At 46.9% G+C, this 12948-nt stretch overlaps 3 protein-coding genes across 3 annotated transcripts; 2 read left to right on the top strand and 1 right to left on the bottom strand.

Moving 5' to 3' along the window:
* Positions 1-2011: 2011 nt before the first annotated feature.
* On the top strand, positions 2012-3341 carry CDEST_11482 (uncharacterized protein). The gene is made up of 3 exons (XM_062927638.1): positions 2012-2533; positions 2592-2669; positions 2761-3341. Exons 1-3 carry the CDS (start codon positions 2386-2388, stop codon positions 3153-3155), a joined length of 621 nt encoding a protein of 206 aa, XP_062783689.1. The 5' UTR covers positions 2012-2385; the 3' UTR covers positions 3156-3341.
* Positions 3342-3794: 453 nt separating this feature from the next.
* CDEST_11481 (Putative zn(2)Cys(6) fungal-type DNA-binding domain-containing protein) lies at positions 3795-4999 on the bottom strand (the record flags this gene model as incomplete). The annotated part of the gene is made up of 2 exons (XM_062927637.1): positions 3795-4877; positions 4937-4999. The coding sequence occupies 2 exons, from the start codon at positions 4997-4999 to the stop codon at positions 3795-3797; spliced, it is 1146 nt and encodes a 381-aa protein (XP_062783688.1).
* A 512-nt stretch (positions 5000-5511) lies between these two features.
* CDEST_11480 (Putative 2EXR domain-containing protein) lies at positions 5512-6105 on the top strand (the record flags this gene model as incomplete). Its single annotated transcript, XM_062927636.1, has 1 exon — positions 5512-6105. The coding sequence occupies one exon, from the start codon at positions 5512-5514 to the stop codon at positions 6103-6105; it is 594 nt and encodes a 197-aa protein (XP_062783687.1).
* Positions 6106-12948: the final 6843 nt, after the last annotated feature.

Below are 12948 nucleotides of genomic sequence, written 5' to 3'. Positions count from 1 at the left end.
TGACCCCTCAACTCTCTTGGCGGAATAGCATCATAACCGATGCGCGTAGATCATTGCTTGCGCAATCTGGTGATGACTTCTCGGGGGGTTATGGTCTGCCGAATGCCGAAGTTCAGAGGTTCGGAGAGGATGTGGAACAGGTCCTGTCTCCTGGTTAGATCACAAAAGCCCGCTGCTGCTGTTCCATGTGCCGGCTCTGCGACCAGCAAAACCTCAAACTTGGCTCATGACCCTGATACGCGGATCTCTGCACGGTGAAATGCTTGACGACCTGGTCCGGCGATTGAGGTTCGTCGAAACATTCAACACGGCCGATTTCTGAAAACGGACCGGAAGCGCCGCGCGCGGGGGCCGGTGGGAAGGGGAGAAAGAGGGAGGAAGCCTGCACCACCAAAAAGAATTTCCATCGTTTCCAATACCCGGCAGCGATTTAATAACCGGTGAACTCTATCGCCCGCCAAGGACGGCCCTGAGACGCCCTAACAAGCAGCGATATCACCTTTCTGGCGGCTCGTCGAGCCAAAAGCGTTCCAGACCGGGTGATGCACGCGCCAAAGGCCACTGTAGTCTTCTACTTATTCTGGCAAACCAGGGTGGGGTTTGTCGAAATCTCGTCTCGGCGGGACACGTCAATTAAATCCACATCTTTTGTCTATTCAAGCCCGCCGGCAACGTCTCCGCATCGGCTCCGCAAGTTAGGGGGAAACGAATGGAACGAAGAATGGGGGGAGAGTGGTACGTACGGCTACTTGATTCGAGACAACACTACGCGTTGGGGGGCAATCAAAATCGCCTTGGCAGGGGGCAGTTCATCCAGCCGAGTCACCGGCGCTCCGCCTTGTTGTCTAATTTATCTGGCGGATGTTTGTCAAACGAGAACGAGGGGCAGATATTGAAAAGTTTTTTTTGTTCACTCACAACCAAACAACTCAAACACTAACAGACCGTCAGTTTCAACGCTTCCGTGCCACTTTGTCTTTTGAATGACAGAAACTCCGCGGAAACCTTGGCCATACCGAATCGGATAGGTTCAAGGTCGGATGCTCTTCAAATGACATGACTGGGGCTGATGCTGGAAAACGTAAAAGGGGGATGAACGCGAGTCGCGCAACGCGTATGAGCGCCCGCGTCTGCAGGAATCACTAGTCATTGGGTGTAATAGAATCCATCCATTAGCACCACATCCCTTAGGGCGTGAGCGTGGCGGAAATCAGGATGAACGAAACGGAACCGGCTGTCGGGTGCGGGCCGGCGACTTGAATGTGGGGCATTCCCGGCGGAGTGTCTCCACTTCTTCCCGGCCGTCTTATCCGGCGTGTGCCGTATTCTCTTCGTTCTCGAACCTGGCTATTCACCCTTCAAAAACTGGTGAAACCCACTCAGATCGTTCCGTTGGACTCGGCAGCGCATCATGGGGGAACAGAGCTGTGTTCGGTGCAGGCCGACATCTCTGCCGCATCCGGTCCAGCATCATCAGCGCCCCAGTGCACAGCTCGTCACGCGTCATACGCGGGATGAGCGAAACCGTGCGTGGGCGGGCGCGCTTCCTCCGCTCTCAGGCGAATCTGCCCATTGGGGAAAAAAAAAAGGGGGGGGGGGAACGGCGGCCTCGACGGCGGACTGTGGCTGGGAACACTTCGAGGCCAGACAAGCCACAGTCATTCCTCCGTCCACCCGCTCAACAAAATAGGGAGAGAGGGGGGGTAATAAGAAAGCCTTCCACGTGAACGAAAGCTTGCTCTGCGAATCGGTCATTTACAGGCGCCGGTAGCATCGACCAAGCTAATCCGCAACCGGCCATGGTCTGCCCCGAAAAGCATCAGTTAAGAACCCTTCAGCTGCTCGACCGCCCGCCCAGCTCCAGGTCCAAAGTCGAATGCGACGGCATTCCATCACCCCCGCAAAAAACAATGCTGTCACAATCGTCACCGTTCGGTGAAGCAAATTCCTCTCCGCGCTTCGCATCGTTGCTGTTTTTTTTTGTTTTTTTTTTGGCTCTTTGATGTTCGGAGTTCCGAACCTTGGCCTTGAGCCTTGATCTGCAAGCGAACCCAAGACAGCCTGCGTCATCAGCTTGGTCGACTGCAGGCGGCAGTCGTGGCGCGGATGAGACAGCGAGGTCCTCAACGCTCTCGTTATGGGCAGGGTTCACATGATGAGGGATGACAACATGGTCTGATCCTGAAAAGGGGGCTGAGAGAGTAGAGTGATGTGATGATTTATTAACTCTCCGCCGCCCTGGTCCTCGAGGGCGATATCCCAACATACACTTCTCTCCAACGCTACGGCTCAATCAATAAGATTACCAGTGCTGTTTACCTCCACATTGCATTCACGTCAATCGAATTCAGATCTGAGTCTTCCAACGCATACAAACCCTGCAACATGACGGAATATAAACTCAACATCAGGATCGACAAGAACTGCGTCACCAAATTCAAAACCAGCGGTCACAAGATATGCCTCGCCTTTGGCTTTGACACCACCGCCAGGCCCGGTTCCACCAAGTTCAACGTTATCGGCTACTCGTCCGGTATGTACACAATCGCCAACCAGTGCTCGAGAGGTAGCCCCAGCTAAGGGATGGTTAGTCTGTGCGCGGAACCTGATGGTGACGTGGAAGGACGACTACTCGATCGCAGCCAGCAGCAGTGCGTTTGCGAGCGGAGGTAAGTTCCCCTGTTCCAAGCGACCCGAGTCCTCCTCCCCACCTCCCGGTTCACGACGGCGCTGCTTCAGACATCCTAACAGAACAACCAGTCCGCTTCGACGTGGCGACGCTGCCACAGCCCATCTCGTCCGGGGAGACCTGGATCCTGCCTCCAGACTGGAGCGACGGCACCTCCACCCCGGACCCGGATGTCTCGGATGACGACATCCTGTTCGTCAACGAGGCGTCCTCGGCGTCTGCCGTCGTGTATAAGACCGTCAACGGCGTCGAGGCCCCCGTGTACGTCAGCCACTTCGGGCCCTTGCCGCCTGGCCGGGAGGCCTTGACGCCCCGGCTGCAGGCCGCCGTCTGGTTCCAGATGGGCGCCGAGACCGGGGCCATGATCGACGGGCACGACACGCCCATTCACGTCATTGACTTTACCAAGGAGAACTTCCACGAGGTCGCGTACGGGCCCTCGGGCTCGTGGGCGGTGGTGGAGTAGATTCGAGAAGGGGTAAATTGCACTGGGTTGGCGTTTCTGAGCGTCGGAATGAAGACCAAGTCATTGTGGCTGTGGAGTTTTGTTTTTTTTCCCCTTTTTGAAGCGGTTTCGTCTCGTATAGCATTGGCATGTCCCTAGAAAGATTCATATCCTGAGACGTCATTCCTCTCAGCCACTCAACCTCACAAAGAATGCTTAAAACGATGGAATGTGCATCACGTCAATTCCATGTCGACGCAACGAACCCTCGTGGCAAGTTTACGGTTGCGTCCCAACCCTATTCCGTGTAGTCGACATCATACCCCAGCCTGTTCCTCATTCCCTTCTGGGAGGCTTCCTGCTCTTGCAACTCACAAAGAAAATCGCCAGCTTGACGATGTTCTTGTTCCAACTCTTCACGAGTAATAACTCTCTAGCACCTGATGAAGTGTTTTTACCAATTTCTATTTCTTCTAAGACCTAATCTGTTTGTACAAGTTACAAAACTATTTACCTAGCTTCGAGCCTTCACTTTATTAGCAGCTACTACTTTAGAACGTAAACTATAACTATTAATTCTTTTCATACATCTTCTAACATATAATACTACAGCTTGCTTGTGTGTAATAGTAATACTTAGATCTCAATAACGCTGTTCTATTAGCTAGTAACATCCAAGACATGCTCGACGAGCCAAACTGCTGCCTCTTTTAACTTGGAACAGATTTGACTAACACACCATTCACCCCAACCATGCGTCCACCACATGCTGCGCATTTCTTGAATTAGACTAGCAAAGCAGGCAAATAGCGCTAGGGCGATTGGATCTTGCTGTTTGAGTAACGCGACATAGGCGTCTGGTATCGAGAACATCCAGGCGAAAACATCCATGTTTTCCAGGTCTTCCATCGGCTTATCATACACGGCGTGGAAGGCCCGCCGCAAATGGTCGATCGCTGTGTCGTACGCCTCTAATCGGTCCGTGTCTCTGACATGATTGTAAATAGCGGCTTGCAATTTCAATAATGGACCGGACTTCGCAGTGTCCATGGTTGCCAGAGGGGCGAGAATACGCTCACGGCGTTGGAGTCCTAGCTCGAACATGGGCCTCAGTGGGCCGGAAAGCAAAACTTCCTCGTAGGGCGGGCTGAGGAGAAGTCTGGTTCCGCGGTATAAGACCACCCATTCCAGGAAGCTCTCACAGTTCTTCCCTGGAGATTGGTCATCGTTGGCACCGATGCTTCGCCAGTCATCGCATCCTCGTGCGAGCGAGAGCACGCACGTCAGCGCCGAGAACAGATACACGGCGGTGCAGTTGTGGGATGTTATGTTTGCCATTGCCTTCTGGGCGCCTTCGACAGCCTGCTGCTGCAGTTGAATGCCACATGCCCAGTGAAGCCGGTGCTCGTTCGGCAGCTTGTGTGCTAGATGCATCGAAGAGAGAGCGAGTATAGAGTCTAACACGAAGGGGAATTCCATCCCTATACATGGAACGTCGACCTGCCACAACGTTCTTATCTGGTCCTTGCATGACAGGGTGAGCGCTGTGGAGGTTGTCAAGGTATGCAGTAACCGCATGTGCTGAAGGGTGTAGATGCTGTTGGCTAACTGTGAAACCTGTGGCGCCGAATCAGGAGCCGCAGGTGACCGGTTCCTACTGGGTGAGGTTTCCACTATTTCATATATGCACTCTGAAGCGTCATGAATCTGGCAATTTTTACACCGTGGTTTCTTTTCATCGCACTACACAACCGACAAATGAGTACGCGAGTGCTCTTACAAGGGGTTGAGGGCAGCCAGACCTTGATCCTCCTTCGCTTGCATGTGGAGCAACCTGTTCGGGTTTTCTTGTGAGCCCGTCGCATCCTTTTGAAGAGTATCTATAGAGTGTAGTATGTTGAGAGGTGAAGAGCAGAGGTATAGTAGAGCGATTAGTCGTGCATGATGTAAACAAGGTAACTTCATTTTTTTTTCTCCCGCCAAGGCAATAGAAATCTTTGCTAAAGGCATGTGCACGCTAAGCCTAATAGGTAGAGTCTCTCCTAGGTACAGAGTACGCCTTACTGAGACTTAGCCGAGGTGAAGTAGCAGACTCTCGGGGGTAAACGGCTCGAAAGTGGTGGCCACAGGTTATACGCGTAACAGAAGGACAGTAGTCCTTAACTAAGCTGGTGGCTTCTAAGGCACTACAGGGAAAATGCTTTCTTTAGGGAACAACACCCTACTTTTAGATGGCTACAATGCTAGGTAGATGCCATTTTCCTTTCGTCACGTGCATGACCCGTGGCCACCACTCTTGACATGTCTTCTCTGCTTCCACTTTCTACTTACTTTACCACCAGATGCTACTCTGGAACACCAGTCCAGACCATAAGATATGACCACCATCTTCCAACTCTTCCCCTTACTTCCATGGGAGCTACGTATTCGTATCTGGAAACTGATCTCTACGCCCCGGACTGTCATGGCATGGGCCCACGATTACGGGAGGCCACACCCTCCGGTCCCTTCTGTCGTCCAGACCTGCCGCGAATCCCGTCACCATTCTGGTTACGAACGGTTCTTCATCGAGGATCGCCCGCCATTCTACTACATCTGGGTCAACCTTACCATCGACACGATTCACATTTTCGAGCATCGCTTACCCTTCCAGTTCGCCGGGAAACACCGCATCCGCTACTTGTGCCTCGAGTTAGTGCACCAGGTGGACCTGGACAATGAGTCCTTTCGTGACGGCTGGGTGGACGTATACTCCAATGCCTTAACCGATTATGTGGCTGTTCGGAGCATGGTTGTCATCTCGTCTAACGACGTGGGTGCCTGGGGCGGCCACGTACACTTGTATCCGTGGCCTTGCCCGCTCTCGAGGGTAATGCTTGTCCAGGACGGGTTCGAGAAACAGATTAGTGGGCAAGAGCTAGTAGACTCTTTAACGCCCCAAACGTCGAACGTTCTTCAGGATCTCAAGTAGGAAGCAGCTAGCTAAACTAGCTAATAAGGCCTATCTCTAGAGGCCTCTAATGGGACAGTTTCCTACTACTGCAGAGACATCTGGATTTCAAGGAAACAAAACCCTAACGTAATAATTGTTGATAAGGCGGCACTCGACTATGCTACCTAGATAAGTGGCGTTCTGGTTGTCCTAGAAGTGTGCATCCTCGCTATTCTGCGCAGCACTACCGCCCAGGATAAGTTATGCGTTTTGTTTGTGGTGAGGGTTAAGAGCCCAAAGTCTCAGAATAGCCTGGGAAACCCTTCAGCATCGGTACAACGGACGCGACGACCTGCGCGCGATCGCCTATAGCACTCATATTCCGGGTCAACCGAGGCTCGGCTGAGGGACCGACTGTAGTGCAACGCGCAACGGATGTCCATCGCAGGATCTTCCTCTCAGGTGAATTCCACAAGACACTGACTGGCATGAAGAAGGCCCGGTTAAAGAACACCAGGGCCACTGCAATGGAGAGAACGCGTTGTCGGCACCGGACCCGGCCGCCGAGCACTTCAAGTGCCCAAACCTTGTCGATCAAATCCTCATATCTGGGACCCTGGATAATTAATATACACAAACCTCTCCAACGCCGGGGCTTCGTCCGCTTAATTAGTTTAGCGCACCTCATAGATTGGCCCCGTTTAGGCATACTAATGGTTATCATCGGAACGAGGTCTGGCGTAGGGTACGAGAAGATGTGACGACAGCTTGTGTGGACTCGGTGCTTGCTGCCGGGCTAGGGTTGAACACATCCTATAATAATTGCCGTTGCTCGCCCTCCTCCGAGCAGATTCTTTGCCGTAATATCTCACTCGTTTCTTTTTCCTACAATAACTGTCGTTGCCTACCCTCCTTAGCATATTTCTTTGCCGTAATATCTCACTCATTTCTGAATATTGCCACAATGGCCTCTGTCCGTGTCCTCCTCTAACAGCGACATGCGTCACAATGCAAGAACGGCGATTCGACTGACCCAACTATGAAACCAACCCCAAAATCCGATACTTTGCTGAAAGCCGAGTCGGCAATCTGTTGTAGAGATTCAAGTTTAATGGAAATGTAGAATTAATGCCTGTAGGCACTGTAGGTAGAAGTTAGACACAGCCGCAGAGTCTAACTACTACAAAGCACAGGGAGCATATTGCTAAACAGAAAGCAGTTAAGCATAAAGAGAAAATAGGTTAATATGTAGGTAGGTCTAGACTAAGCTATTTAAGATGCAATTAATAAGATCAAACTTACGCTCTTAAGTTATATGTTACAGTTGGCTCTCTGTAGTAGTGTCTATTAGCAGAAGCTGAGGCAACAAAGCTAGGGAATAGTGCTGTAAGTTGTGCTAAAAGGATTAGGTCTTTAGAGGATATAGTAATTAGTTGTATACTTAATAAGGGGTTGTAACATTAGTTACTAGTAAAGGGTGCTAAGAGTATCTAAGGGGATAATTACAAAGTTGATTGCTAAAGAGCTATAGAAGTCTATCCTTAAGTCTATTTAAGTCTATCCTATATATAAGTCCTATATGCTTATTACTAAGGTTCTAGCTTACACCTAATTACTAGTAATCTAAGTATTATATAGAGTAATTACTTAAAGTAGGGTGCATAAACGCTTACATTGTAATTAATTATGCTTATGCATAATTAGTTGCTTACTTCCTTATCTCTATATAACCTTACATTATAGTTCTTTTGCACTAAAGGAGTATACTTTAGTTTCTTATGTCTGCAGTATATAACTTGTTTGTAACTACTAGGTGCCCTATAGAGGCATCCCCTAGTCCTATTATGTTTAATAAGTTGTAATATTAAGTCTCTCCTCTAAAGGTTTAGTCCCTAAACTATATAAGTAGGTTAGGTCCCCTGCTGTTTAGGCTAGGATAATATTAAGTATTCTTCTTTTATACTAATAAAATGTTATATAGCAATTCTTACGCTAAGGGCTTTTCTATATAATATTACCTAAAGCTTGCGCTTAATATTAAAAAGCTTAGTTTTAAAGTTATACCTTATTTATATTATTAGTTAGCTAGTTATTACTATAAGATGCTAGCTAGTAAATTGAAATGTTTTAAGTGCATTTGCTATAGTTATTCTTATAATATATTAGTAAATGCAATTTATAAATATAAGTATTCTTTTTATTCTTATTTCCTTATAATGCTAATTTGTTTTATAATAGTAAATTATCTTTTAAATAAGTCTAATTATCTTAAGCATAAAGAGAAGTTAGAGGAATTAATTCTTTAATAAAGAGCAAATGTACTGCATTAGGCTTAAGCTAAAATAGATAAGTTGCTTATAAAACTAAAGCATATTTGCAAGGTAAAGCAAATAGTATTTAAGAAGGGTTAAAAGATCCTAGATAGTAAATCTATAAATTCTACTGCATTCTCTTTTAAGTTAGTTATAGCTAAAAAGGCATAGGCTAGTAGCGCCTTTAGGGTTGTTAACTAAAAGGCAGTATTTAAGGATCTAAAGTTAGCTAACTTTAATTTTAGTATTCCTTTAGCAGTACCTAAAAGTATTAGAGGTTCTTAACTAGTTCCTATAAGTTATCTTTATATCTATAGCCTTTCTATTTAATAAGATATTTATTATAACTATCTTTATTCCTATAGTTAATAATTTATTTAACTTTATACTTTAGTTTGTTAGGTTTTATAATAATGCAGTCTTTAGTATGTAATCTATATAGTGCTAGTTTAAGAAGTGTAATATAAAAGACTAAGTAGATCTTTATTATATTAGGTAGTTTTAGCTTATAGTTAACTAGTAAGACCTTCTTTAGAATTTTAAAAGGTTTAAGTTTTTTGTAGTTTAACTTATTGCTTAGTTGCTTAGTTTTAATGTTTTATTATATAAAGTAGGTGCTATCTCCCTTCTTTAAGGATAGTCCTCTAATCCTTAAGGTATTAGTGTATTTCTTTATTTATTTTCTAATAAATTCTAAGTCTTAAGAGATATTTACCTAAATTTTGTATATCTTGTTAATTTTAGCTATAGCCTTTAGGGCCTATAGTCCTTTGCGTAGTTCTCTATATGCTGTAGGTTTAAATCTGTAGTTTAGGTAGAATAAGGAGTATAAAGTGCTTTCTCTAACTGCGCTATTATAGGCAAACTAGGCTGTAAGTAGTAGTAGTACCTAGTTATCTTAGTTGTAATTAATATAGTATTATAAATACTATTTAAGTATTTAGTTAATTTATTTAGTCTATGTTGGAATAACATGATCACATGACCGTACGACACCTACGACTCAGGAACAAAGTGCACAGACTGGATCGTGCAGCACTCACTCATACACAGGGGAATCATCACTTGGCTCGGCCCGAATGACTCAAGGCCGGACGAGACAGTATATCTGTCTCGTACGACCCCAATCCTGTAGTTAGAAAGGACAGTCACAGATATCCAATCTTTGGTTCACCCTACATTTTCAGTACCTGCGTGCACGTACAAAGTCCATTCAACACTGATCAGTGATTGCTTGGGCAATCACATGGGATTGCTTTGTGCGATCACAGATTAGCAAGAGTAAAGAGACAAGAATTAACGTACTGGACGTCGTACGTTAATAAGTCTTAATCCTACCTACTGTCGCCTTCCAGCAAGAACCGGGTAGATAGGTGCAAGACATCTTGTGCTAATTCCTTATTCCTACCTACTGTCGCCTTCCAGCAAGAACCAGGTACTAGGAATAAGACGACTACTGCTACAGTATCGTACGAGAAGAATCTCTGTTGTCGCCTTCCAGTAAGAACCAGACAGAGACTCCTATCGTACAATATTTGAAGTACGTAGTGTGCGCTAAAGCACTAAACATAATAACAACAATCTGATACCGTACGATCCGACACGGTTACCACCATGGCTGCATCAGAAGAACCAGAGACCAGCCAACAAGGTCAAATTCAAGAAGAAGAGTCTTACCAGCCTACGTACGAAGAAATGAGTGCCAAAAGCGAAATCCCACTTATTGTCTGGAAGAAATCAACAAAACCAAAATATTGGGGCAACCCAATTGACATCACTAAGGAATTAAACCAGGAGGAGTTAACAACGTACGTTGGATATGTAATTATGCAGATCCTTCACATCAACCTTGATAAGGATCTGCTGAAGACAACGTTGTACGAAGAGTTTCACCATTGGACATCAACGCAATGGAACATTGTCAGCCGGCCATACCGACAAGAGCTTGTACGAATTCTAAAGCAGAAAGGATTCCGTATTAACCCTGTGCGAAGCTTGACGAAACAAATCACAGACTTAGTCCAAGCCATCATGCAAGAATTCGATGCCCAAGATGAACAACTTACTCCTCGTACGACATCAACTCCAGGACGGATTACTACAACTACAGATACACCTGTTCGAAACCCTGAACCAATTGTTCCACGGACTGCAGCTGAACCGGCAATAGACTCAATTGAATACTCGTACGACGTACAGACAAGTCAGGAATCAGTCGTACGAGACAACCAACCAGCTGTACGAAACCTGCCACCAGGAACACGATTCACCCAGGAGGTCGATAGTTTTCCGCAATTCCAGGGTCGTACGACACCTCTCTATTAAGGAGACAGTATCTATGACCTTCCACCAAAACGTATAGTCCAGAACGGACCATGCGAGCCAAGTACAGTATCCATATTCCAAAAGGGATGGCGGAAAGACAGAAACTACACTGGTAAGCTGTACGACATCTTGTACGACAAAGCTAAGGTTTTCATCAGCTTCTGTCGACGACTCTACATTACAGAGGATCAATACCATGCTGTATTTCCAGATATCCTTGAAGATCGTGCGGAAGAATTCTACTTGCATTATATTGGCCTAACTAGGAGGTGGGATGAGATGTACGACATGCTGGATAAGCATTTTAACACCAACATCAACCACAGCCTCTATTGGGCTGACTGGACCACTATGTCCTTTGCACGAGTTAGACGGGAGAATCCTGACAAGACCCTTATAGAGGTGCTTAAAACTCTTCTTGACAAGATACCTCTCATCCAACGAGCACTTGGATCAGGATTCCAGGGTGAAGTTATGCTTTGTACGCAAGTTACTCAAGCATGCTGAGGAGTGCCTGAACTTGAGACTGCTCTTAGCAATCTTAAGGCAGACCACACGTGCGAAGAATTCTTCTCTAACCTCAGGGCATCCCTCCAGGTTGCCCTAGATCGAAAGACACCTTCGCACGACATCCACTTTGTAGATAGGAGGTACACCTCCAACTACAAGGGACGTTTTAAGCAGCCGTACGACAGAGGTCCTCCCAGACAACCATTCGACAGGGGGAAGAACCAACGTTTTGAAAGGCAAGGACCTATTCGTACAGGCAACAAGAGATGTTTTGTCTGCAAGAAGGAAGGCTGTTGGTCTACTAATCACACGGATGACGAACGCAAGCGTGCGAAAGACCAATACCTTCAGGCATGTACCATCCTTCATCAGGAGCCTTACAACGACTTTGCTGCCTACCTCTTAGATGTTGAAGGAGAGAACCTTGTTGAGGACTCGTACGATGAGGACCAAGACATTAATTCAGGGGACGATGAGGCATCCGCCTTCCTCATGTCCTCAGCATTCTTCCATCGTACGACAGGAGAAGACATCTTCTCAGCTCCAAAGACATCAGAAGCAAGCCAATTCCTACTGCACGACCCTTACAGTGCAGTGTACCAAGGAGAACTATGGGACACAGGTGCTGCCAAATTCTCCACGGTTGGGAAACCTCAAGTATTAGCGTACTTGAGAGAATACCCTCGTACGAAGATATCCTGGGAGCCAGGATCAGCTCACGTACGATTCGGCGCCAGTACCTCAGTTGCATCTATTGGAACCATGAACATGGAGAACCCTCTCGGGAGTGTTACATACCACATCCTAGATGCACCTACACCTTTCCTATTTTCCTTGTACGACGCCGACAGACTTGGAGCCTACTTCAACAACGTAGACAACGTTATCGTACGAAAGAACGGACCACCTATTCCAGTTATTCGAAAATGGGGTCATCCATTCTTCAACGTCAATCGTACAGAGGCTAGTATGTTCTTTACTGAAGAACAGCTCCGACGCCTTCACAGACGATTTGGACACCCTCGTACGGACCGTCTGCACCAACTCCTGAAGAATGCAGGGCATGATGATGTAGACTCTGCCATTCTAGAAAAGATCCAGAGGTTCTGCCATCACTGCCAGTCGCACGATCCTGCACCAAGAAGATTCAAGTTCTCCCTGAAAGACGAAAGCCACTTCAATTACGAGATAGTTGTGGACGTCGTACGGCTAGGGGAGAAGAATGCCCTACATGTTATTGATACAGAAACTGGGTTCCAAGGTGCTACATTCTTGAAATCTCTATCTGCACGAGACACTTGGAATGCCCTTTGCAAATGCTGGATCAGTACGTACGTTGGTCCACCAGACCACATCGTACATGACCCTGGCACAAACTTTGCTTCTGCAGAATTCCGAAGTCAGGCTGAGATCATGGGGATTACGTGCGATGAAATGCCAGTAGAGGCCCATTGGGCAGTTGGCAAGATTGAGAGGGCTCATGCACCCCTTAGACGTACGTACGACATCCTCCATCAGGAGATTAGCTACAACACAGATGAGGAAACAATCCTCCAGATGGCTGTCAAGGCTCTGAACGACACTGCTGGCCCAAACGGCATCGTACCAACGCTTCTTGTGTTCGGGACATACCCAAGGATCAACAAGGATTCACCACCCTCACCAGACGTCGTACGAAGAGCAGAAGCCATCCAGAAGGCAATGAAGATGCTTCAAGGCATTCGTGCAGAAGTCG

Source organism: Colletotrichum destructivum, chromosome 7 (assembly GCF_034447905.1).
Source record: "Colletotrichum destructivum chromosome 7, complete sequence".
Classification (NCBI taxonomy): Eukaryota; Fungi; Ascomycota; class Sordariomycetes; order Glomerellales; family Glomerellaceae; genus Colletotrichum; species Colletotrichum destructivum.
The sequence above is the reverse complement of the archived record's forward strand: the minus strand, read 5'-3'. Positions and strand labels throughout refer to the sequence as shown.

What these genes read in the sequence shown, in the direction of transcription:
- CDEST_11482 (XM_062927638.1), top strand. Translation starts at nt 2,386, where the DNA reads ATGACGGAATATAAACTCAACATCAGGATCGACAAGAACTGCGTCACC. An exon ending in CGTTATCGGCTACTCGTCCG is followed by an intron (nt 2,534 to 2,591) that starts GTATGTACACAA and finishes AGGGATGGTTAG; the next exon opens with TCTGTGCGCGGAACCTGATG. An exon ending in CAGTGCGTTTGCGAGCGGAG is followed by an intron (nt 2,670 to 2,760) that starts GTAAGTTCCCCT and finishes CAGAACAACCAG; the next exon opens with TCCGCTTCGACGTGGCGACG.